Source organism: Mycosarcoma maydis, chromosome 1 (genome assembly GCF_000328475.2).
Source record: "Mycosarcoma maydis chromosome 1, whole genome shotgun sequence".
Taxonomy (NCBI): domain Eukaryota; kingdom Fungi; phylum Basidiomycota; class Ustilaginomycetes; order Ustilaginales; genus Mycosarcoma; species Mycosarcoma maydis.
Window position 1 is genome coordinate 1,449,093 of NC_026478.1, and position 21,879 is coordinate 1,470,971.

At 53.6% G+C, this 21,879-nt stretch overlaps 8 protein-coding genes and 1 non-coding gene across 9 annotated transcripts; 4 read left to right on the forward strand and 5 right to left on the reverse strand.

The window, feature by feature from the left end:
• Window positions 1-524: 524 nt before the first annotated feature.
• UMAG_11431 (uncharacterized protein) lies at window positions 525-1,304 on the forward strand (the record flags this gene model as incomplete). Its single annotated transcript, XM_011388457.1, has 1 exon — window positions 525-1,304. One exon carries the CDS (start codon window positions 525-527, stop codon window positions 1,302-1,304), a length of 780 nt encoding a protein of 259 aa, XP_011386759.1.
• Window positions 1,305-1,398: 94 nt separating this feature from the next.
• UMAG_00501 (uncharacterized protein) lies at window positions 1,399-2,388 on the reverse strand (the record flags this gene model as incomplete). Its single annotated transcript, XM_011388048.1, has 1 exon — window positions 1,399-2,388. The coding sequence occupies one exon, from the start codon at window positions 2,386-2,388 to the stop codon at window positions 1,399-1,401; it is 990 nt and encodes a 329-aa protein (XP_011386350.1).
• Window positions 2,389-8,427: 6,039 nt separating this feature from the next.
• On the reverse strand, window positions 8,428-8,517 carry UMAG_16007. The gene is given in 2 exon segments: window positions 8,428-8,463; window positions 8,482-8,517. It is a non-coding gene; the product is annotated as a tRNA-Ala (tRNA).
• A 930-nt stretch (window positions 8,518-9,447) lies between these two features.
• On the reverse strand, window positions 9,448-10,887 carry UMAG_00503 (uncharacterized protein; the record flags this gene model as incomplete). Its single annotated transcript, XM_011388049.1, has 1 exon — window positions 9,448-10,887. One exon carries the CDS (start codon window positions 10,885-10,887, stop codon window positions 9,448-9,450), a length of 1,440 nt encoding a protein of 479 aa, XP_011386351.1.
• Window positions 10,888-12,044: 1,157 nt separating this feature from the next.
• UMAG_11433 (uncharacterized protein) lies at window positions 12,045-13,754 on the forward strand (the record flags this gene model as incomplete). The annotated part of the gene is made up of 1 exon (XM_011388458.1): window positions 12,045-13,754. The coding sequence occupies one exon, from the start codon at window positions 12,045-12,047 to the stop codon at window positions 13,752-13,754; it is 1,710 nt and encodes a 569-aa protein (XP_011386760.1).
• A 592-nt stretch (window positions 13,755-14,346) lies between these two features.
• On the forward strand, window positions 14,347-17,577 carry UMAG_00505 (uncharacterized protein; the record flags this gene model as incomplete). Its single annotated transcript, XM_011388050.1, has 1 exon — window positions 14,347-17,577. The coding sequence occupies one exon, from the start codon at window positions 14,347-14,349 to the stop codon at window positions 17,575-17,577; it is 3,231 nt and encodes a 1,076-aa protein (XP_011386352.1).
• A 255-nt stretch (window positions 17,578-17,832) lies between these two features.
• UMAG_00506 (uncharacterized protein) lies at window positions 17,833-18,666 on the reverse strand (the record flags this gene model as incomplete). Its single annotated transcript, XM_011388051.1, has 1 exon — window positions 17,833-18,666. One exon carries the CDS (start codon window positions 18,664-18,666, stop codon window positions 17,833-17,835), a length of 834 nt encoding a protein of 277 aa, XP_011386353.1.
• A 492-nt stretch (window positions 18,667-19,158) lies between these two features.
• UMAG_00507 (mediator complex subunit MED6) lies at window positions 19,159-20,002 on the forward strand (the record flags this gene model as incomplete). Its single annotated transcript, XM_011388052.1, has 2 exons — window positions 19,159-19,647; window positions 19,727-20,002. 2 exons carry the CDS (start codon window positions 19,159-19,161, stop codon window positions 20,000-20,002), a joined length of 765 nt encoding a protein of 254 aa, XP_011386354.1.
• Window positions 20,003-20,579: 577 nt separating this feature from the next.
• On the reverse strand, window positions 20,580-21,513 carry UMAG_00508 (putative H(+)-transporting V0 sector ATPase subunit c; the record flags this gene model as incomplete). The annotated part of the gene is made up of 3 exons (XM_011388053.1): window positions 20,580-21,001; window positions 21,117-21,144; window positions 21,451-21,513. 3 exons carry the CDS (start codon window positions 21,511-21,513, stop codon window positions 20,580-20,582), a joined length of 513 nt encoding a protein of 170 aa, XP_011386355.1.
• Window positions 21,514-21,879: the final 366 nt, after the last annotated feature.

A 21,879-nucleotide genomic window follows, 5' to 3' on the forward strand; every position in this document is an offset into this window, starting at 1 on the left:
AACTCGACAGAAATCGTTGGAATTTCGAATTCACCATTCGTGATTGACGATATATTCGTGATTGCGACTTATTCGTGATTATGAATTCGTCTTGGGTGTTGGTCGGCAAATTCAGGGTTCGTGATTGACAGACAGGCAAGCGTGAAGTCGCGTACCTGACGTTCGGCTCTCGTGTTTGGCCGGCTTGTGTCCAGACACTAACTTAATTCACGATTATTTAACAACCAATCTTTGCATACACGGGCCTCATTCTGTGATTCACAATTCCTTGATTTGCCAGCGATACTCGTGACCGCTACTCCTGACTCGTGACTCACGACTGTCAGTGCATACACGACCGTATTTGGAGCTTCCAAGACGCAGAGGCAGATAGCACTCACGACTACAGCAAGACACACACACACATCGCGCGATTCCGAGCCTGACGTTCTCGCAGCATGGATCAGCATGTTGGAACCTCTTCGCCGCTTCCCCGAAGCCACCTCGACGCATCTTGCCAAGCGTCTCTTACCACCAAGACCAGCATGGCTAACACTTGGCTCGATTCACCACCGTCGATCGTCGCTTCATCAGCGCATACATCCAGCAATCGCAGGCAAGAGTCTCTATCGCCGCCCTTCAGGCCGACCTCCGATTCATCATTTGCAGCAATGCAACAACCCATCCTCATGCAGATGAGCACCAGCACCAGTTCCAGCAGCATCGAAAGCAGCCCATTTCATCAACCATCCTCGCGACGTCTCTTTCACGATACTCCTGCGGCCTCACCTCATCCGCAACTTGCCGCACTAGCCTCGCCAACGCCTTCGTGCAACTTGCCAGACGAGGTGCGAACACCCACCGCTTCCAGTGCAGACAACGATCAAGACGTCTTTGGCAAGATCGACCACACTCCCCTCCGCCAAGAGACACATTCAACGTCACCGCTGCCCAACTCTCGCTCATTGCAAATGGGTGACATGCTAGACCACGTTCTCGATGCAGAGCAGTTTTCGAGGCTGTCGGTTGGCAACATTATCGCGCCGCAAAGGAACAGCTCCAAGAAGCCGCCAAAGCGACTTCCTACAGATCCGGTCAGCACCACTGCGTCGCCGACTCCCGTCTCAAGAACTTCGGCGCGCCCTCGATCCACACTCGCATCTATAAACGCGAACAGCAACACAAGCGTTTCCGACGCCCCTGCCATGAGCAGCGATCATGTATCGGATCCATTCAAACAGCGATCGTTTCTTTCAACTGAGGAGCTTCCATTGCACGTCAAACACCACATGGCAGCTTTGCAAGAAAGTCCACGGACACACTGAATGGCAGACAAGAGAAACTTTTTCATGATGGATCAGTATCTGCATCACGCATATCCTCGATACGCCAGAAGCACTCTCCGGCGTCCAGGCCATGTCAATATGGCTCGCTATCAAAGTCGTTCTCCGACAGCGCCAACACGCCAAAGTCGCAACATAGCTCTGCCATGTCGCTGCCGGGACTAATGCCGAGCTCCCCGAGTTGTCGCTGAATCGATACACGAGCCGTTGAAATCGTCCTGGTGTCGTCTTGCTGTTTGTTGATGAAGACGCGGAACTCTCCATCGTCTTGTTGCTTCTTTGCAACCTGCATACGACGTTTGGCACATTCAACCGAAGTGTGACCTTTCTTCTTGCACGTCTCGCATGGGATCGCTGGACACGTGTATCTGCTGTGGAAGACTCCGGATTCATCGTATCGGCAGTGGAAGCACCAAGCGGGTCGATTGGGAAATAGGACGATGTATGCCACGCCATTGAAGACAAACCAGCTGGGGATTGAAGCACGTGTCTCAAGTGGTACGACACCTTGCTGCGTGAAGAGCTCCAGCAGGACGAGAACGCTGCCCTCGAACTGATTCGATTTAGGGCAGTGGACCGACCAGATATCGAGCACATGGCCGACCTTGCGGATTTGCGGATGTTTCAGGATTGCTCTCTCTACTGCTGGAAGATCGACATCCCGTGGCAGGATTTGGATGCACAGAGCGACATGGTTGCGATCGGGCATGGCGCTGTTGACAAGCTGTGGGTGCGTGCCGTAATATTCAAAAGTGATTTTGCGGTTACACACTTTGATCACGTCGTCTTTATTGGCAAAGACGACATCAACAAAGCTGCGGCCACCCTGACAATGAGGGTGTCGAATCTCGAGAGGAGTGAGCTCGTGCTTCTTGCACATCTCAAGGATGGCTTGGAGCAGCACGTTGCGATAACTCGGCTTGCTCGGTCGGTAACGCGTAATAAATTGCCATCGAACGCCGCCATCAGGAATACCGGTGGTTTCGAGCTCCAAATGAAGATTTTCGCCGCGGATGGACGGCTCTTCCTCGCGAGAGTACAGCAGATGGTACTTGCACTTGCCCATTCTGATCTCTTGAGGAGGAGTGTTGCGTCTAAGTTGGTGTGCAGACAGAGAACAGGTTACGGACACAGCCGAGGAGAGTTCTGGACAGGAACAACTTTGTATTTATGGCAAGGAGACACGGCCTGAATCGTCAACAGCCTCATCGAGTAACCCTAAGCGCACACCAGATCCAGGGAGGACGAGCTGACACTTCGTCAAAGCTGAGTCGCATGCCATGATATGAGGTCAATACTCGGAAAGTCAATCCACATTTTGCGCACGTCTCCGGAAGACGAAGGAGCTAAAGTGCGAGATGTGGGGTTTCGAACGACCGTGAACAGTAATCGCGAGTGTTACGTTGAACGTCGGCTCTTTCCAGGGTGTCAGTTGAAGATACAATGGTCGACCAAGACCATTTCGGCATAGTCCCTGCGCGATCAAACGGAAATTGCGTGCGATTACCCAGGGTTACTCAACCGAAATTAACCGGGGTTACTCAACCGAAATTAACCGGGGTTACTCAACTAAATGTGAGCAGAGATGAGATAGCCCTCGCCTACTCTGCAAGAGCCTACCACCGAAAGGCACACAAGCCACGTCCCGCACAGAGCGAAGACGGGAAGGAAAGAGGAGATGGATGTCCCGAGTCGCAGGACGAGCAGTTCATAAAGACATAAATATGCTCACTTTGTATGTAGTCTCGAGTCCAGAAAATACAAGCGATCTTTTCACCATTTTCTTCCCTTCATCAAAACTGCCGAGAACCATCACGGGTTTTTCCCCCTAATTATTCTCAAGTGATTAAGAGTCTGAATTACTCTGCGACAGAGTCCACATCAAGAATTCCAAAAAATGGTTAACACGCGCAGCCGCCACGGGCGCTCACCAAGCTTGGACGATCTCGAATACGAACCAAGCGCTGAAAGCAACACCGAGCAGCAAACGCGTGAGTACGAACTCCCCGGAAGAACTCCGGGGGTGGACGACAACAACGACGAAACCGACACGGACGATGCCGACAACATCGGCAAGGGCCGTACAGTGGTCTTCGAGACCGCCGCTGAAACCAGCGGTGAAGACGAACGCCGCGAGGTCGAACCCGTCGTCTCATACCCAAGTATGAGGGAGGTCGCCAAACGAATGGTGGCCATTCCGAAACTGACTGTGCGAAACTACCACAATTGGCGCATCATGCTCCTCAACACCATGCGCCTCATCCCGAAAGCCTCGGGCTACATTAACGGAACGATCAAGCCTTCCTCCAAGAAATTCAACCGAGAATTCGACAATTGCCTGGTATCTGGTATCCAGCAGACTTTCGCCTTGGATGGGGAGCACAACGTGAACTGGGTACTGCTTGAACTAAGCACTAAACACCGCGGCTCGTATCGACTCCTCCAGAAGATCGAAGAAAAGCTCTCAAGCCCCCGCGAACGCGCCATGCGCAAAGTGGCACTCATCGGACAGGTCAACAATGAATCAAGATGTACCACAATGACGCCCGCAAGCTTTGCATAGAGCTACGCTCCATCCGTTCAGAAAGCGTCATCATTGGCAAACCCGCAAGTGATGAATCACTGTACGGGGCGCTGCTACGAGAATGCTTCAAGCACCCACTTTACAAGGAAGTCTGCGCCTCCGACCAATCGCTCACATTCGAGAACCTCGCAGACTTGCTCTGCATCCATCAGACCAAATACGAGTCATTGGGCACCGCCATCCAGCCTGGAAATGCCCAGGCCAGGGTCGCCGAGGTCGACGAAACCCCGGCACAGGCTCACAACGCTGAGGCCAAGCCCGCAAGCAGAGCCCAGAGGAAGAGACAACAGACCTGCCCACGATGCGAGCAACGCGGTCATTCGCGACAACAGTGTAAAGCCACTGTCATCCTCCCGCCCCCCAGCGAATATCGCAAACGCGTGTTCACAGCGGGGAGCCAGGTCTTGAAGGCTCCACTTATTGGGGACGCACAGGTTCAGACGGAGGCTACTGACGAAGGTGCACGAGTGACACTAGACCGCGAAGGAGGCCAGATCTATTTGGCCGATGGCATACCACTGAGGATGGTCAAGAACCGCAAACGCCGGCTGTTCGAATTCCAAGGGGAAACCTGGAAAGAACATGCCCTGGTAGCGTCCCCGGACCTCTTCATGGGAGTCGAGGAAAATTTTGCAAGCGCAGAAAGAAAACCAAAGCTCACAGCAACGGAGCTGTGGCATGAACGACTCGGCCACCCGGGGTCGCGACAAGACGAGGAAACTCCTGCAGCTCCCTCAAGAACGAACGAGACATCAAGTTAGATGCCGAGACCCCGACTAACTGCGCCGGGTGCATCCAGGCAAAGTCCACGAAGGCACGCCATGGCGCCGGCAGCGGGGAACGCGCCGATGCCCCCTTGGATCTTGTCCACATCGACTTGATTATCGATTCTTCTCGGGAAACCGAGTTCACTTGCACGTTGGTCGCCGTGGATGACTACAGCAAGTATGTGTACGTCCAGCCGTTAGTTAGTAAGGCGGACGCGTTCCTCGAGCTACAGCGCATGGTCTCCTTCCTGGAACTCCAGACAGGCAGACAACTCAAGGCACTCAGGTCCGATCAGGGCTCTGAATGGACAAAAGCTGAGGCCCGCATCTGGGCCAGGGACAAGGGCATTCTCTGGCAAATGACGGTTAGCTACGACTCAAAGCAAAACGGCCGCGTCGAGCGGATGAATCGTTCACTCCAGGAGAAGATGCGAGCCCTCCTCATCCAGAGAAAACTCCCGGCTCGATTCTGGCCATATGCCCTTCGGAGACGACTCAGGAGGCAGCGCCGGTATCTTCCGATGGCGCCCAGGCGTCGCGGGAAGTAACGCCGGTGTCCTCCGTTGGCGCCACTGACGGCACCGACACTCGCGACGTCCTACAGCCTGCCGGACCGTCGGTCGATCTCCCGTTCCGAGACAACGAAGCCATTCTCAGCGAAAAGTACGCAGCTATTCAGAATTCGAAAAATGAATGGGGCCACATGATCAACTTCTTCGCACCTCAGTTAACGGAGTCCATTCAGGATGGTTTTCCTGAGCGTCCAACTGACGCCCAACCGGACGACGCAGACCCTGAGACCTGGCCTCGCCACCTTCGCCGCGCGCCGCTTTCAGTCAACCTCCGCACGGGCCATGCTCTGGCAATCACCACTTCGCCAGCTGTCAATCTATCCCCCACGCTAAACCAAGCGAAGAGAGGCGAAGACTGGCCCCTCTGGCAAGAAGCCATGCGCAGCGAAATTGGCGGCCTCGAGGCAAATGATCACTTGGATTGTTGCTGACCTTCCCCCAGGGCAAAACCTTGTCGACTCAAAATGGGTCCTCAAGATCAAGACCGACGCAAACCGGGTACCGACTCGCTACAAAGCACGACTCGTCGCCCGCGGCTTCACCCAACGCGAAGGCGTTGACTTCGACGAGATTTTCGCCCCAGTGGCGCCGCTCGAGGCGATCCGTGGCATTCTGGCCGTTGCTACTGTTTTCGATTGGGAGGTGGACGGTATCGACGTCGTACAAGCGTACCTTAACTCTACCCTCCATCACGACGTCTACATGAAGCCACCGGCCGGAGTCAACGTCCCCCCGGGCCAAGTCTTAAGACTGGTCAAAGGCCTATACGGACTGAAACAGTCGGGCCGAGAATGGAACCTAGTCCTCGATGCCCACCTCCGCAAAGATCGGTTTTCACGCCGTGCCGAGTGCACCTTGTTTCTACTCGCGCGGCGAGGGGGGCAGCAGAACGATCTTGACATGCTATGTCGATGACATCCTCATCACATCTCCCAGCAGAGCCGAAGTTGACCGAACAAAGGCAGAGATTGCTGAAAAATGGAACATAGAGGACAACGGCCCAGTCAAGGAATTCCTCGGGATCAAGATCGACCGTGACCGCAAAAATCGACACTTATCCCTTGACCAGTCGGCTTACATCAAGGAGATGGCCAATAACTGGTTGGCCAACGACGTACGCAAAACAGCAAAGAGTCCTTTCGCAAAGTACTTTGAGGTCGGACCAGACATGGCCTGCGACGCGAAACAGGCGAAGAAGTACCAAGAGCTCGTTGGGCAACTACTTTGGATCTCAAACACAGTCCGACCAGACGTCGCCTTCGCCGTCGGAACACTGGCGAGGTATATGTCCGACCCGATCGAACCCGCCTGGCTCGCAGCACTTCAAGTAGTTCGATACCTCAACTTCACAGCGGATTATCGGCTCATCCTTGGACCATATCGAAACATGGAACAACCCGTGGTCACACATACTGATGCGAACTGGGCATCCGACCGGAACACTCAACGTCGAAGCACTTCGGGTTTCAATGACATTTCATTTATGGATGCCCAGTCAGCTGGAAATCCCACGTCCAAAAATGCGTCGCCTTGTCGGCAGTCGAAGCCGAGCTCGTAGCTGCCTCCGAAGCAGCAAGAGAGAACATGTTCTTTGCCCACCTACTTCGGGACTTGGGTTGTGGTGAGGTCAAACCACTCCTCCTCACCGATAGTCTGGGCTGCTGCCAAGTAAGTAAGGATCCCGCCAAACACTGGAAACTCAAGCACATCGACACCCGATACTTCTTTGTTCGAAACGCTGTTCAAGACGGTGACATTGCTATCGAGCACATTGGGACGGCAGAAAACGCGGCCGACATTCTCACCAAACCGTTCCAACCCGAACCCCTCCGCAAGGCTATTAACAGGCTAGGATTGGTACGACCATTGAGGGGGGGAGTTGAAGATACAATGGTCGACCAAGACCATTTCGGCATAGTCCCTGCGCGATCAAACGGAAATTGCGTGCGATTACCCAGGGTTACTCAACCGAAATTAACCGGGGTTACTCAACTAAATGTGAGCAGAGATGAGATAGCCCTCGCCTACTCTGCAAGAGCCTACCACCGAAAGGCACACAAGCCACGTCCCGCACAGAGCGAAGACGGGAAGGAAAGAGGAGATGGATGTCCCGAGTCGCAGGACGAGCAGTTCATAAAGACATAAATATGCTCACTTTGTATGTAGTCTCGAGTCCAGAAAATACAAGCGATCTTTTCACCATTTTCTTCCCTTCATCAAAACTGCCGAGAACCATCACGGGTTTTTCCCCCTAATTATTCTCAAGTGTGTCCAGAAAGTCGTTCAGACTCACGAACCTGGATTCCGAGGCCTCAATCTCTTCTCATTCTCGCTCGCTGATTCGGCTCACTACCACACTCGGACCTCTGGGTCCCTTCATATACACGCAGCTCCTCTATCTGTGCGTAGCCCCCTTCATCCGTGTGCAGTATCCTCAGATCAATCCTCAGTGAGTGTGAAAATCAATATCTTTCGAAGTGCGTGTTCAGAGTCGTGTGTTCACAGTTCAGATCAGTAAGAATCCTGAATTCACGATGCGGTGGGGCCATTATTTTGAAATGGGAAAATTGAACAGTCGCGTGCGCTTGCCACGCGCGTGTGCTTTTAGTCGTGATTCTCCGTGCGCTTGCCTGTACGCATTTGTCTCGCCTTGGACCGTGCGTGCGCACCCGGGACTGCGGTAAGTCTCTCGGTTATCACGAGACGACCAAATTGCGCAGAGCTTTCTCAGAACCATCCTCCGTCTTAATCGTGAATGCAGCACAGTTCAAAGTGCAGACCGAGCCGGATCCGTGACTTGTCTGTTCAACGCCACGGCAGTTGTATATACGTGATAGGTTGCAGATAAACATGAGACTGCGCATGTCTTCCAGCACACACTGGTGCCTCACCAGACTGAAACGTCAAGAACACTGCAGGTGAAAGCACGAAGCGGCATGTTCGTTATCAGGCTGTTCTGCTGCCCGTACGTTGACCTGCTGAGAGTGTATTAGAGACACGCTTCGTCCATCAAAGCAGAGATCTGGAATCAGCCTTGAGAGTAAAAATCACTGATTGTCACGACTTAGTTTCTAGGTTTCTGTAAAATATAAGTTTGCTTACGGAGCGAAATTTTGACAAAAAAGGATCCCAGTAAAAAGTGCCAAAAACAAACGCAAGTTAAAAAATGCGAAAAAGAAACTTGGAGACGTGGGGGATTGAACCCCAGACCTTCTCGATATTTGGATCTTTGCGAATGCAAACGAGACGCTCTGCCACTGAGCTACACCCCCTTCCGATACTATGGAAGTGACAGCAGATACTGTTATTCACGACAACAGGTAGCCCCCGGATCCCCATAGCGTCGTTATGCTGGCTAGTGGAAGGCGCTCGATACCCAGCTGTGACCCCTAAAGGGGCACAGCTCTCCACGCGTCCAGGAGGACGCGGAATACACTGATAACGGCGGCAAAGTGACAACGAGCATAACGGCAAGTGGTACAAGGTGGTCGAGAGAGTCACGAGGCCCGTGTTGAAGGCCAAGCAGTATTGAAGACAGCGGCGACGTTTACGGGGTTACCGAAGCCGACGACTAGCCTGATTTCCTTCAGTGTCGCTGGCGGCGGGGCTATGTTGGGGTACTCACACACCTGCTGTACCCTTGCATGGAGATCAGCCCTGATCTCGCCCAAGAGGACGAAAAATCCATCGAAATGCTTGGGTCTCCATCTTAATCCTACCAAAACGCAAAAACCAAACCTCCTTGGTCTCGCTATTCAATAGCTACTGCTCCGCTCGTTTGGGTTCCTTCGATAGCAAGTCACAGGCAGTCATCGTACATAGCTAGTTTGAATGCATCTTTCCTCTTCTTTCGTGCTCTCAGTTTTCCTCGCACTCATTCGCAATGAGGATTCATCTAACCCTTTCACTTTAAGGCAACTCTGTGAGGCGGTTGTTGAACATGCATGGTAGAAATCGACGACGAAGTTTGCATTGCAAAGTGAAGACACTATCGGACGGACAGACAAGAACAAGACAAGAGACAACTGAACAGACAAGTGCGGGACATGACGAGATGGCGATAGGACAAGTAGGGGACAATACGAACGGAGACAAGACGAGATGGAGACAGAACAAAGCGGACACAGGACGAGGTCGGGACAAGACAAGGCGGAGACACAATGAGAAGGTGACAGAACGAAACGCGAGGCAATCCTAGATTGCTACTTACCGGACGAAGCGGCGTTGCTGGCGGCAGCGGCATTCATCAAACTTTTGAACGTAAAAAGGGAGCCGGTCAAGAACCCGACGGAAAGTAGGCTGGTTGCGTAGAAAGTCCTTGCCAAAATTGTCTTGACAAGGCGTTGGCGGGAAGAGGGCCTGTTCATACGAAGCTTATAGCCTTTTCTGCGGAGGTAGGTGAGACGCCTTTTCTTGTTTGGCAGTGGTAAGGACGAGGCTGGAAGCGACGCTGGAGTAGGTGGTGTAAAATCAATCGCTTTTTCTGGCATCTCGTTAGTCGACACAGACGCATGGAGAGCAAGGGACAGATCAGTTGCTGGGCGACGCTCGTCAACGCCATCTCCATCTCCATCGCCATCGCCATCGCCACGGCCCGCAGCATCTACAGTGTCGGTCTTGTGCTTGGGAGACGGCTCATCGACATCAGATGCAGTCAGAGGAGATCCCTCCACGGCGTCTACGAGAAGCTTCGAAAGTGCAGCAGGTGGAGCTCTTCCGTCGGCCTCATTGATGGTCGCAGACGTAGCTCCAACAGAGGTAGCGGGGGAGTCAGGCTCAAGGACAGACTTATATGACGACATGTAGGAGTCGCCTTGGCTACGAGCCTCAGCAGCTTCTCGATCGAGCTCGACCCTTTCGGAAGCAGCCTCATCGATAGTGTGGTGCCAACGAATACCGTAAATGTTGCACGAGTCAACACTCTCGTCCGAGCCGCTTTCTGAGTCGCTGCCATCTCTATTATCAAGAATCGTGGATGATTTCTCGAAGGGCTCGACTTGAGCACCAAAGGTCAAAGATTGAGCCAGGTCATCAGTGGGATCATCGTCACTCTGGGTCTCGTCCTCGCTCGCCAGATCAACAACGTCGGTGAAGCAGTAGGTGCCGGATTTTGTCGTAGTTGTGCTGTTTGGGTGCGAGTTTGGAGGCAAAGCCAAAGCCGCGGCGGGGCGAAGATAGCATCGGACAGGGTAATACATCTTGTCCGAACGACTGCATTCCTTGCCAAATTCGATCATCTCGCCGAATCGAAGTACATGAATACCTTCGACTCGCTTCTTAGTAGCATCAGGGGCAGTCTCGAGAATCGAGTCATCTTCCAGGAAGAGGGCAGCTCGGTCAGCAACGAAGGTGCCGTGGGTGGAACCGAGGTCTTTCAGGATGGGTTCGTCGTCCTTCCACTCGATCGCCGCATGCTGGCGGGAGACGACTTTGGCGCCGAAAAATTCGAGGCTGTCGTCCAGATCGTTGATCGGAGCGCTTGACGTCTCGGGGCTCGAACGAGAGATTGTCTTGGTCTTACCGACTTGAAGCCGGAAGACAATGTGATCCCGCGAGTTGGCTCCATCACTTTCAGTTGGCCCCGTGGGCGATGCGTTCACCCAGACCAGCTCCACACCACGAGCGCAGGTTCGGCTAGACATGACGACTTGGAGACACGGGCGATAGGAGAAGAATACGACAGTGAGATGGTGTTGAGACTAATGATGGTCGAGTATAGAGTGAAGGTATTGCGCCATACGGTAAATTGGGTTTTATCAGGCGGCCCATAGTGACTTGTGGGATTTTAAGCGAGCATCTCCCCTGCAACGGTTTCGGTTTCAGCTCAGCAGACCCTGACCACCTCGTGATCAACAAAATTGGATTCACACCCACACCAAAGCGATCAGAGTCTGTTGTCAGGTACCTTTGCGGTCATGTACAATCACAGTCGTGAGTCACTTTAAAAGGAGAGAGGGAGAGAGGAGAGAGAGGAGAGAGAGATGGAGCCAATACTGGAGCCAACACTGGCTGAGCTGTGACAGTGTGAGTGTGCTGAGTCGTCTTTGGCACGCACCGTACAAAATGCTGAGCAGGTTGACCATGCGCGCTTCAGAGTATTGACACAGATTACTTAGCGCGCAGATGAAGGCAGCACCCTCGGCAAAAGATAACTCAGGGTGCTTATCGTACTGTCGCGCCCCTGACCGTTCCATGGACGATCGCTCTCACAGTTCGTTAGCTCAAGCGTGAAGCCAGTGGGGTTGTGCTTTCTGATAAGTTAGTCGGCTAAAAGTTCATTTTACTGGTTCAAGGAGCGAGTGCTGTATGCAGCATCAAAGTGAGTCAAAACTCACGGCTGCCTGTCAGCCTGTCTGCCGTCACGCCGTCACGGATCGCATCCGCCTTTGTAAGGCGATCATAATGCCCGATGCAACAAGTTACCCCTTTGCAACATCAACTGCCAATCTGCCTCGGACAGGGTCCAGCCGAAAAATTCACAGCAGCACACAGCTAGCGTCTCAGAGCGTCACACACAACGAGCAAGGCACCGTGTGGAGATCTCGATCGACGTGACGGTCGGTATTATTTAGATCTTGCCGGCTCGTTCATACTCACGACTGTATCTTTGGCATTTATCGTTGCGCTTTGCTATTGTGTTTGCACTCTCCTCTTACCGTCCAAGCATCACCGCATCGCATTCTCGGTTCATAAGGACGACAAGTAGCTTATCAGCTGCTCTCTTGCAACATAGGCATCGTCGGGCACGCGTACTTCTGCGCCAGCCCTCACGGCCATAGGAGCGATAGACCCGCTTCCCATGCGAACGCTTCGAGGGGAGGAGCAAGGTCTCCTTGCCCGTTCTCACGATGGCATTGACTCACCGCTCCTCACGCCATCGCACCAAGATGGTTCTGCAGAGCCGCTCATAAAAACCGGTGTGGAAGGCGCTCCCGCTTGGGAACATATGTCGCCTAGACAGCGCACCCTAGTCTACCTCACCTTTGGCTTGCTCGGCATGGGCGTGCTCTTACCGTTCAACTCGCTCATTACCCCTGCAGAGTATTTTCGCTCGTCGTTCGCACACACACCGTATGCCACCACTTTCAGCAGCTGGATCACGGTATCCTACAATGTCATCAGCATCCTCGTCGGCATCCACGCAACCGCCACCGGTGGCTTCGAAAGGTCAAGTCCACATCGCAGGATCACTATCTCGTCGACTGTCATCATTCTCTCCGTATTTTGCTTCGCGCTTTCCACAAGAGTAGGAGAGTATAGCTCTCGTACTGGTCATCATGATGATAAACCAACCTCACAACCTACCAGCCACACCTACTTCTATTTCACCCTCTTCCTTGGCGGCTTGCTCTCGAGCGCGTGTGCCTACTTGCAGAACAGCGTCGTCTCGCTCAGTACTGCGTTTGGCGCAGGTGGATCGTTCATGGGCTCAATGCTAGCGGGTCAAGGTGTCGTGGGAGTTGGTATCAGCATCTTTGGCTTCGCCTCTGCCTGGTCACAGCAGACTGTGCCGGATGACGCCATCTCTGCGGATCGTCAAGCCGCTCAAGAGACGTCGCGTAGCATTGCCCGAGCCGCGACCCTGTTCTTTGGCATGAACACTTTGCTCATGATGGCGGTGCTTGTCGCCTTCCTCTGGCTTACCAATACGCCTCTGTACACGCAAGTAATGGCCAAGCAAATTGCTACAATCGACAAAATCGAAGACGAGAACGACGCTTCTTCCAGGCTAGATGATGACGATCTCGAAGGTCGGCTCGAGGGCAACGCAATGACGCAGAGCTGGCACTCGATCCGTTCTGTCTCTCACCCTGCTTATAGCTCGTGGCTCAAAAGGGTGCCCGGCTTCCACAGACTGTCGCCCACAACGCGTGAATCACTGCTGCGCATCTCGCTCGTTCAATCCAAAGTCAAGTGGGACTGTGCTGCAGTTGCCTTCATATTCGTCATCACTCTCAGCATCTTCCCTGCGCTCACATCTTCGGTTCAGAGCGTCTACACAGGCACTTCCAGATCTGGGTTCAGCTCAGTGGACCTTACCTCGCCGCAGCTGTTTGTACCCTTTCACTTTTTCCTCTTCAACCTTTCGGATCTGCTGGGCAGATCGTTGCCAAGCTTGGTACCTTCGGCTTTGATACGCAAAGCTCGAGCACTATTTTCGCTCTCGCTACTCCGCGTATTGTTTGTGCCTCTGTTCATGGCATGCAACGTCGTGTCGACAAGTCAGCGGACGGGTCCTATCAGCCGTATCAATGCTGGAACACCCGAAGGATGGCTAGCCAGTCTGATGCAGTCAAGCGATGCTCCGTTCTTCAGTCTCATGCTGCTGCTCGGCTTTTCCAACGGCCTCGTCAGCACTTGCATCATGATATCAGGTCCTGCAAGGAGCAAGCTAGTAAACTCGAAAGGCGCGAGCGAAGGACCTCTGGCAGCTACCCTGCTTTCTTTCTGGCTTTGCGTTGGCCTGGCTATCGGCAGCGGTCTTAGTTTTCTTACTGTCAAGTCATAACACCAGAGAGCTCCCATTATTTACATACCCATTCCCTGCGTCGATAGCAAACCTTATCATTTCAGTGCTACATTACACTCGGACGATCTCAGCTCTACCAACCACCACAGCGAACGACTCTTACGGTGTGGTCCTCCGATCTGAATCGTGAATCGTGATTCGTGATTCGTGATTCACGATTGTTGCTCGGATCCAGTCACGTTGTTGAACAAAGTCACGACTGAGCCAAAACGAAAATTCCGCGTGTGCTGCTTGGCTAAAGAGAAAAGACGCGCACGGTCCTCGTTGATTGTGCAGTAGAACAGGGAAACATTCGTAATTTTGGTCGACTCCACTTAACCACGAAACTTACTTGGCTCTCGGCAGCAGTCAGACAACCGATTTAGGCGGAACACCTGCAACGGTCAACTCGGTCGTGTCGAACAGCATCCTTCACTTTCCATCCAAACAACGCACCTCTACCATCCCTGTTAGCTCCCTTTGTTGGATCACTCGAGACCTTGTTCCCCCGAGACTCAACCGACTTGAGTAGGTGTGAAAACGTACGACCGGCAGTAAAAACTCGGGGCTGTGCTTGCTTTGCCTGTTCAACATGGCAGACGCACACCAATCACCCCTCCTCCTTCTACCTCTTAAAACAACAGAGGAGGTCGACCTTGGCTCTGCTGTCAAGTCGCTCATCACCAACAGCTACGGCGAAGACTCTAAAAAGTACTCGGAGCAAACATCTCAACTCAACCGTGCACGTCAAGATGCGGTCAAAGGTGCAGCCTCGGATGCCACAGGCAGAGACTTGCTCTTCAAATGGTTCCACATGCTCGAGATGCTCGAGCTCCGTTTTCCAGAGCTTCGTGTACCATTTCCTTGGAAAGACGCTTTTACGCAAAAAACCATCTCTCAGTCCAGCTTGGCCTACGAAAAAGCCAGTATCATTTTCAACATTGCTGCAACGCTTTCCTCGCTCGCTTCATCGCAACCTCGCATGCCGGGCAACGCTGACGGTCTTAAGCGTGCCTATGCCGCCCTCCGTCAAGCAGCTGGTATGCTGAGCTACATCAATGAAAACTTTCTGCATGCTCCCAGCACTGATATGAGCAAGGACGTTGTCAAGTGTTTGGTCGGTATCACGCTGGCTCAGGCATCCGAGGTGTTCCTGGAAAAGACCATCGAGGAGAAGAAGGGTGCTGGTCTCATCTCGAAGCTCGCAAGTCAAACCGCTGCTGCCTACACTGGCTTGGTGGACGATTCGCGTGAAAACGTCACCAAAGGCATCTTCGAACGTTCCTGGGCCTACCTTATTCAAGTCAAGGCAAGGCATTTCACGTCCGTCATGCAGTACTACAAAGCGCTGGCCGACGATGCGGCTGGCTCGCATGGCGCTTGTCTTGTGCGGTTGACGGTAGCAGAGACGGCAGCCAAAGAAGCTCGCAATTTGTTGACCACCTTTAGCGCATCCGCTACCGCGAGCGTGACTGCGGATCGTCCCTCGCTGCCCAGCGATGCGGCATCTGCGCTTGTGGCCATCGTCAACGCTCAGGTCGCTCGATGCACCGAGCGCAAAGAGTCTGCCGTCAAGGACAACGACCTCATCTATCACGACATTCTCCCCTCGGAGTCATCGCTCCCTGCTGTCGACAAGCTCGTTGCTGCCAATCCCATCCCGATTCAGGAGATCTTTGCAGCTCCCGAAGTACAACGCGTCATCGGCCCGGATCTGTTCCAGAACCTTGTGCCGCTGGGTGTACACGAAAAAGCGTCTCTGTACTCGGAAGAGAAGGCCAAGATCGCCCGTGCCGAATCGGAGCGCCATGACCTTGCGACGGGAGAAATGCAAGCTTCGCTCGACTACCTGGGCTTGCCGTCAAGCCTCCAAAAATATCGTGCCCTTGCTCAAGGCAGTGGAAGCAATGCTATGCTCGACTCGCTCGCTGATCCCGGCCCGGAGGTGATGCGATGGTCAACCGAGGAAGCCGAGGGTGGTGGTGGGCGCGGTGCTGATGGTCTTGGAGTGGGTGCCACGGGGGTGGATTCTGCTCTGCAGCGGATCGAGAGCATCAAGTCGCAAGCGGCAAACGACATCGACGCGGCACTTGCAGCGCTCGATGACGAGAACCGCGAATGCGAGAAGCAGCGCGTTCGCTTTGGACACAAGTGGAGCCAGGACCCTGCTGGTTTGCATACCAAAGACATGCGTGTCAATCTCAAGGAGAACAAGGAAGCTATGCAACAAGCTTCGCAGAACGACGCGCAGATCGGTGGGCTGTGGAAGTCGATCCGACAGGACGTCCAGTTGCTCGTCTCGGGACGTGAGGCACTCGAAGCTGCTTTCGCTGCCGCGCTTACGGGTCAAACGGGGTTGTACGGCGAAGGCAGTGCTCCTACCTCGCTCATCGATACTTCGGCTGAAGAAGAGAGCGCTTCCGAAGGCGAGATCGCCTCAGTGAGAGCGAAACTGGCCCAGATCGACGAAGCACTCATCAAGCTGAACAAGATCAAGAAGGAACGCGGAGAAGTGCTGGCCGATCTAAAAGAGAAGATTCAGACAGACGACATTTCTCAGGTTCTCGTACTGAATCGTCGTGCGCAAAACGTCGATTCGTCCATCTTTGCCGCTGAGCTGGAAAAGTTCAAGCCGCATCAGAACCGGATTGCAGTCAGCTTGCATCATCAGCAAGCGCTGCTTGCTGAAGTGGAGACAGCATTCAAGGAGCTTATCGAGCTACCGGCGAGTAAAGCGGCGGGTGCAAAGTGGGACGAAAAGGAACAGGCGAGGAACAAGTTGGTGGCGAGGCTGAAGAGGGCGAGGGACTCGAATGCACAGGTGAGGGCGGGGGTCGCCAAGGGTCTGCAGTTCTACGCGGATCTGCAGGAGATTGTGAAGGCCACGAGGCAGAACGTGAATCGGTATGTCGGGGAGAGGAAGAGTGAAAGGTCGAAACTGGTGTCGGAGCTGGAATGGGAGGAAAAGGGCTCGGATGGGTTGAGTTCGTCGATGGCGGGGCTGAGCGGGCTAGGAGGTGCCGGCGGTCATCCAGCTCCTCCAACTCCGCATAGACATACGAGTTATGCAAGTGCATATGGAGGAGCTGGTGCGCCTGGTCCACTTTCACCCGGCCCTCCGCCCGCAGCTTTACCAGGTGTAAGACAGACTTCCAATTCAGGTCCGCCTCCACCACCACCTCTGCCGCATCAGCAAGCATCGTACCAGCAGCAGCCACCACCTGCCGCAGCGGCTCCTGCTCACGACCCTTACAGCTCGATGTTTTCCAGCGGTCCGTTCTCTGCTGCCCTTCAGCAACCTGCTTCTCCTCAACACCAACGACCACCTACACACTATGGTAGCCAGCTCGGCTATGCATGCGATGCTCCACAGCGTGCTCCGGCGTTGCCTCCCCCACCACAACAGTTTCAGCCGAGCTTCGCGCCTAGCGTGGCGTCGCCGACGCAGTCGAGATACACTTCACCACCACCTGTTCCTCAGGGACAGCAAACGTTCAGTGGATCGAGTGGATATGGAATGCCGCCTGCACCACTGCAGCACGGCGGTGGGTACGGAGGATCACAGCCGTATGCAGCGCACGATTATTCGAGCCCACCGCCACAGTCACCTTACGGTGTTCCAATTGGTCAACAGCAATACGGAGGAGGGCATGCTCAAAATCAGCCCCAGTATCAGGCGTATGGCGCGCCACCTCAGCAACATGCAAGTCAGCAGGTGTACGGTTCACGTGCGCAACCCCCTCCTCCCCAGCAGCAGCAGTATCAGCAGCCGTCGTATGCTCAACATGGGGGGTATCAAGGCGGGTACCAGCCTCCCTACTGAAGCGCATGATACAGTGCAAGAAGGAAAGAATTCTGTTGGGTAGCAGCGTTGACAGAGTTGCAATGAAGTCTGATAAGGTTTCTCCATTTTGCGCGAATTGCAAGCTTGTGGCGCGATGCCGAGGTGAGTTGCAGATGCTGAACACGAGCCTATGACCGACAGAGGTAAGAGATTACATCGATGCTTGTCAGGAGCGGAAAGACTGGGAGTGCGAATGGGGCATGATACAATGTTTGTCAAGGACACTGACGAGTGTTAGGCGGACTTGTGATTGTACTTCAAGCCGTCCAAACCCAACAACTGATTCTCGGACCTTCGAATGCAGGTCTCGACGACGAGCATGAGGCCAGCGACTGCAGGAGTGAGACCGAACCAGCCGGCATTGCTAAAGTTTCCGGCCCCAAAGATCAACATGGGCAACGGAAGCGCGGCGATGAAGAGGAACCAGAGATACAAGAGTCTTGGATTGGCGAGCGTGTCGTACAGCGCTTTGCTTTCAGGGCCGATGTTGGCGGGTTGATCGGTGCGCTCGTGAAGGTTGACTTTGTTTCCTGCCGAGTAGCGGAGCTCAGAGAGGGTGGCAACGAGGTAGGAGGGCGCGGTGCCGAACGGATGTGAACGGTACAGCGAGGCGTTGCTGCGCGTGATCTTGGTCAGAAGGCTGTCGTGACCCATGAGAGACAGAAGTTCGAGAGCGCAGAGGTAGAGCAGGTAGCCTTGGATGCCAAAGAAGATCATGTAGATCGGAAAGGCCGGGAGGTAGGTCAAGTGATCCTCAGTTCCGATAACGTGCACTCCATGGTGGAAGAGTGTCAGATGGTTTTCTGGATGCGTTCCGTTGATGTAAGATGGAATAGGCGTCAGGTAGGCGACCGATACGAGCAGCACCATGAGCAGCAGAGCTGCACGGTAGACGTAGTTGGAAGCATCGTTCTTGGTCTTGAGCTCTCGTAGGAGCGCTTCTTGTTCTTCGGTTGGGATGGGCTCGTTGAGATCGTCGTACTTGTCCAGGGTTTCAGAGTGCATCCCTTTCTCTTTGCCCGCAGCACTGGTACGAGATTGCACCCGAGATGAAAATGTTGACGACATTGGTGCAATATGGTTGGTGGATGATGATCGCTCGAATGTAAGAGAGATTCCGCGAGTACATACACCTGATACTTGGAACCGGTTTGGTTTGCGCAGTCGTGAATGCGCGAGTCGTGAGTGTGTTGTTTTCGGTATCAACGCGTCACCTTGCTGTTGCTGCTGCTGTTGCTGCTTGTCCTTCGGTGTTTTGGACTCAATTTGTGATTCGTGGATTTGCAGTCACGAGTTTTGACGGAATCTCCGATGCGCTCACGGGTTTTACGATTTCGTGATTTTTTGTCGGAAAGCATCTTGTTGACCAAAGCAAAGCGCACGGTCAATTTTGAAAGTCCACTCGTGACTAGTCACCACTTTCCTCATCAAAGATCCTTCTCCGCGCTCCTCCTCCACCGGCTGGCATACTTGACCTGTTCAGGTCGCCTCTACAGACCATCAATTCAGCAAAAGTGACCGGTTCACCAAGGCTACATCTAGAATCTTACTGGCTACACGATGTCGACGCAACCAGCACCACCACCAGAAGCACCCTCGAATCTGCTCCATGTCCAATTTAAGAACCCCGAGTTCCTCTCGTACCTCTCGCATCTCCAATCCACCGGTCAAGTCAGTCTTGGCCGCGACTCCTCTTGCGCCAAGTTCGATCCTGCCCATCCTCTCACGGAACACAATGTAATGGCGTACTTTGCAACCTCACCGTTCTTCGATCGGCGAAGCAACAACGAGCAGATTCGCATGCAAAACATCGCGAATGGCATCCAAAATTTGAGCGGAGGCATGGGAGCTAAACAGGAGGAACAAGAACTAAAGCGGTTTACCGGACTCGAGTTTGTGCTCGTGCATTCCAGGGAACCGACGTGTTTCGTTGTGCAGAAGCGATGGAGAACTTCACCGACCGAAACAACACCTTTGGCCGCATACTATGTTATCAACGATTCCATCTACCAGGCTCCTGACTTGTATTCTATTCTGGCAACCCGACTGGTAAGTCAACGTTGATCGAGCCGGTGTGTTGATCTGCATTCTGACACTATGCTGTATGGTTGATCGAAACTTTCTGCAGCAATCCACCGTATACGCGCTGAGAATGTCGCTATCCACCCAACGTCGAGCGCGACCCTCTTTCGATCCGCGCCGTGGCCATCATGGTCGATTCATCGTCGCTGACGCCCCCACCAGTATCGACGCCGACTCCAACCGCACCTGCACCACCCAATCTACGCACACCCACCACGCCGACGACCATACCCCCCAACTCGAGCATCAACAAGACCACATCCACCCTCCTCCTCCTGCCGCTTTCACTCAACCCCAACTCAAGAAAGCGCGCTTCGATTGATCCTCCCTCTGCAGCCCACTGCGCCTTCTCACTCTACAAACCACCGTCCTTTCTCCACTCCTTCACATGTACTTGTACCACTTTCACCCCCATTATACCCATCAGCCCCTTTTGGCATCACGCCACTGTCTCAAGACACCACATGTACTACATGTACAAACAAGCGAGCAAGATCCATAACCTGTGCAAGCCCATTCAAGCTCGTGTATAGCAATTCAGAATGCGGTGTATATTGATTGTGTTGAGAGGCGAAGACGGGATGGAAGAAAATGGACAGACGAGGGTGGAGAGATAAGGAAAGGTGTACATATCCATTTGTAGAGACCGATGCTCCACGGAAAGTCGACCAGGCTACGAAACGGCCCATAAACGAACAATCGCACATGGACCGCCAAGGACATGTTTCAGCTGCTCAGAACAGGCCGAGTGTGCGTCGAGCTGCCCTATCGCTCCGCGCTTGGTCCGTAAACAGATGCGCATGTCATGTTGAGGATGTGCGTTGCGGAATAAGAAAACGTCAGCAACTTCGCTCTGAGCGAAGCGGCTGAGTTCACTACTGCATGTTGCTAAAGGTTTTTTACTTGAGCAAGCATCCAAGAGGGTCGTCTTGCGAACGAGTGTTGAGGATAAGTGCAACAATGAGACCATAGAGACCCAGCACTTCGGCGAAAATCAGGATCAAGATCATACCAATGAAGAGTCGGGGTTGCTGAGCGGTACCGCGCACACCGGCGTCACCGACGATGCCGATGGCGAAACCAGCGGCAAGACCAGCGAGACCGACCGAAAGACCAGCGCCGAGCTGGATGAAACCAGCGTAGAGCGACATGGGTGTCTTGATGTCGCCCGAGATGAGCACGCTGACCACAAGACCGTAAATGGCAATGATACCAGCCATGATGACGGGAATAACACACTTGATCAGAAGATCAGGTCGAAGAACACCCATGGCCGAGATACCGACACCGGACTTGGAAGTACCGTACGAGGCACCGAGACCTATAGCGAGCGCGGAATGACGGCGAGCACATCAAAAGAGAGCAATGGAGAAACAGTCAGGGATCGATGCTCTGAGAGACTGGTCGCAACCAAGATATGTGGTTCTGATACCTACAAGTGAAGACGATAGCAGCAGTGCATCCCTATTTTGATTTGGAGAGGAAAGAAGGAGGAAGAAGGCACAACAATGATGAGCATGGTGTTGTTGAACAAGAGAGCTGTGAGCGCTTTTCTGCTATTCTCGGAGGGAGCCAATGCAGGACGACACCAAGGCTCGGCATGGGGCAAACTCGTTGCCCTGATCCATGATGCTCTACGGCGCAGCCTCGATCGCATCGAGCGGAACCTCTGCTTCAAAGCTTCGAATGCAACGCAAGTTGGAGCCAGACTGATGCGATCGCTTTACAGAACCAGGAAGAGATAGGCTGATTTGGGTGCCCAGAACTTACCATAGCGCCGAAGAAGGGGGCGTAGACGGGGCAGAGCTCCGTGTTGATCTTGGATGGATCCATCTTGGCGGTATTTTATGTTTGTGAGGTAAAGGCGTAGGATCGATGCAGAGGACCAACGACGATTTGGCTGGGCGGTGTAGTGATGGTGGAGGAACAAGGATAGACGACGAGAAGCAGGGTGTGCGCGCGTTGCGTTGGTTCGAGGGGAGACTTTGACTGGCCTGCTGAGCGTCTGTCTGCCTATCAGTCACGAGTGGTGAATTTGGTGGTTGGACCACCTTGGAACGTATCGTTGGCTCAACTAAAACGCAGCAGCCAAGCCTTTGCAAATCACGAATCACGAATGCAGCTGTTGCTGCCCCTGGACCTTCGAATTTCTGTGCCTTATTCTACCTGCAAGTTTGATCATCATTCGCGATTCGTGAT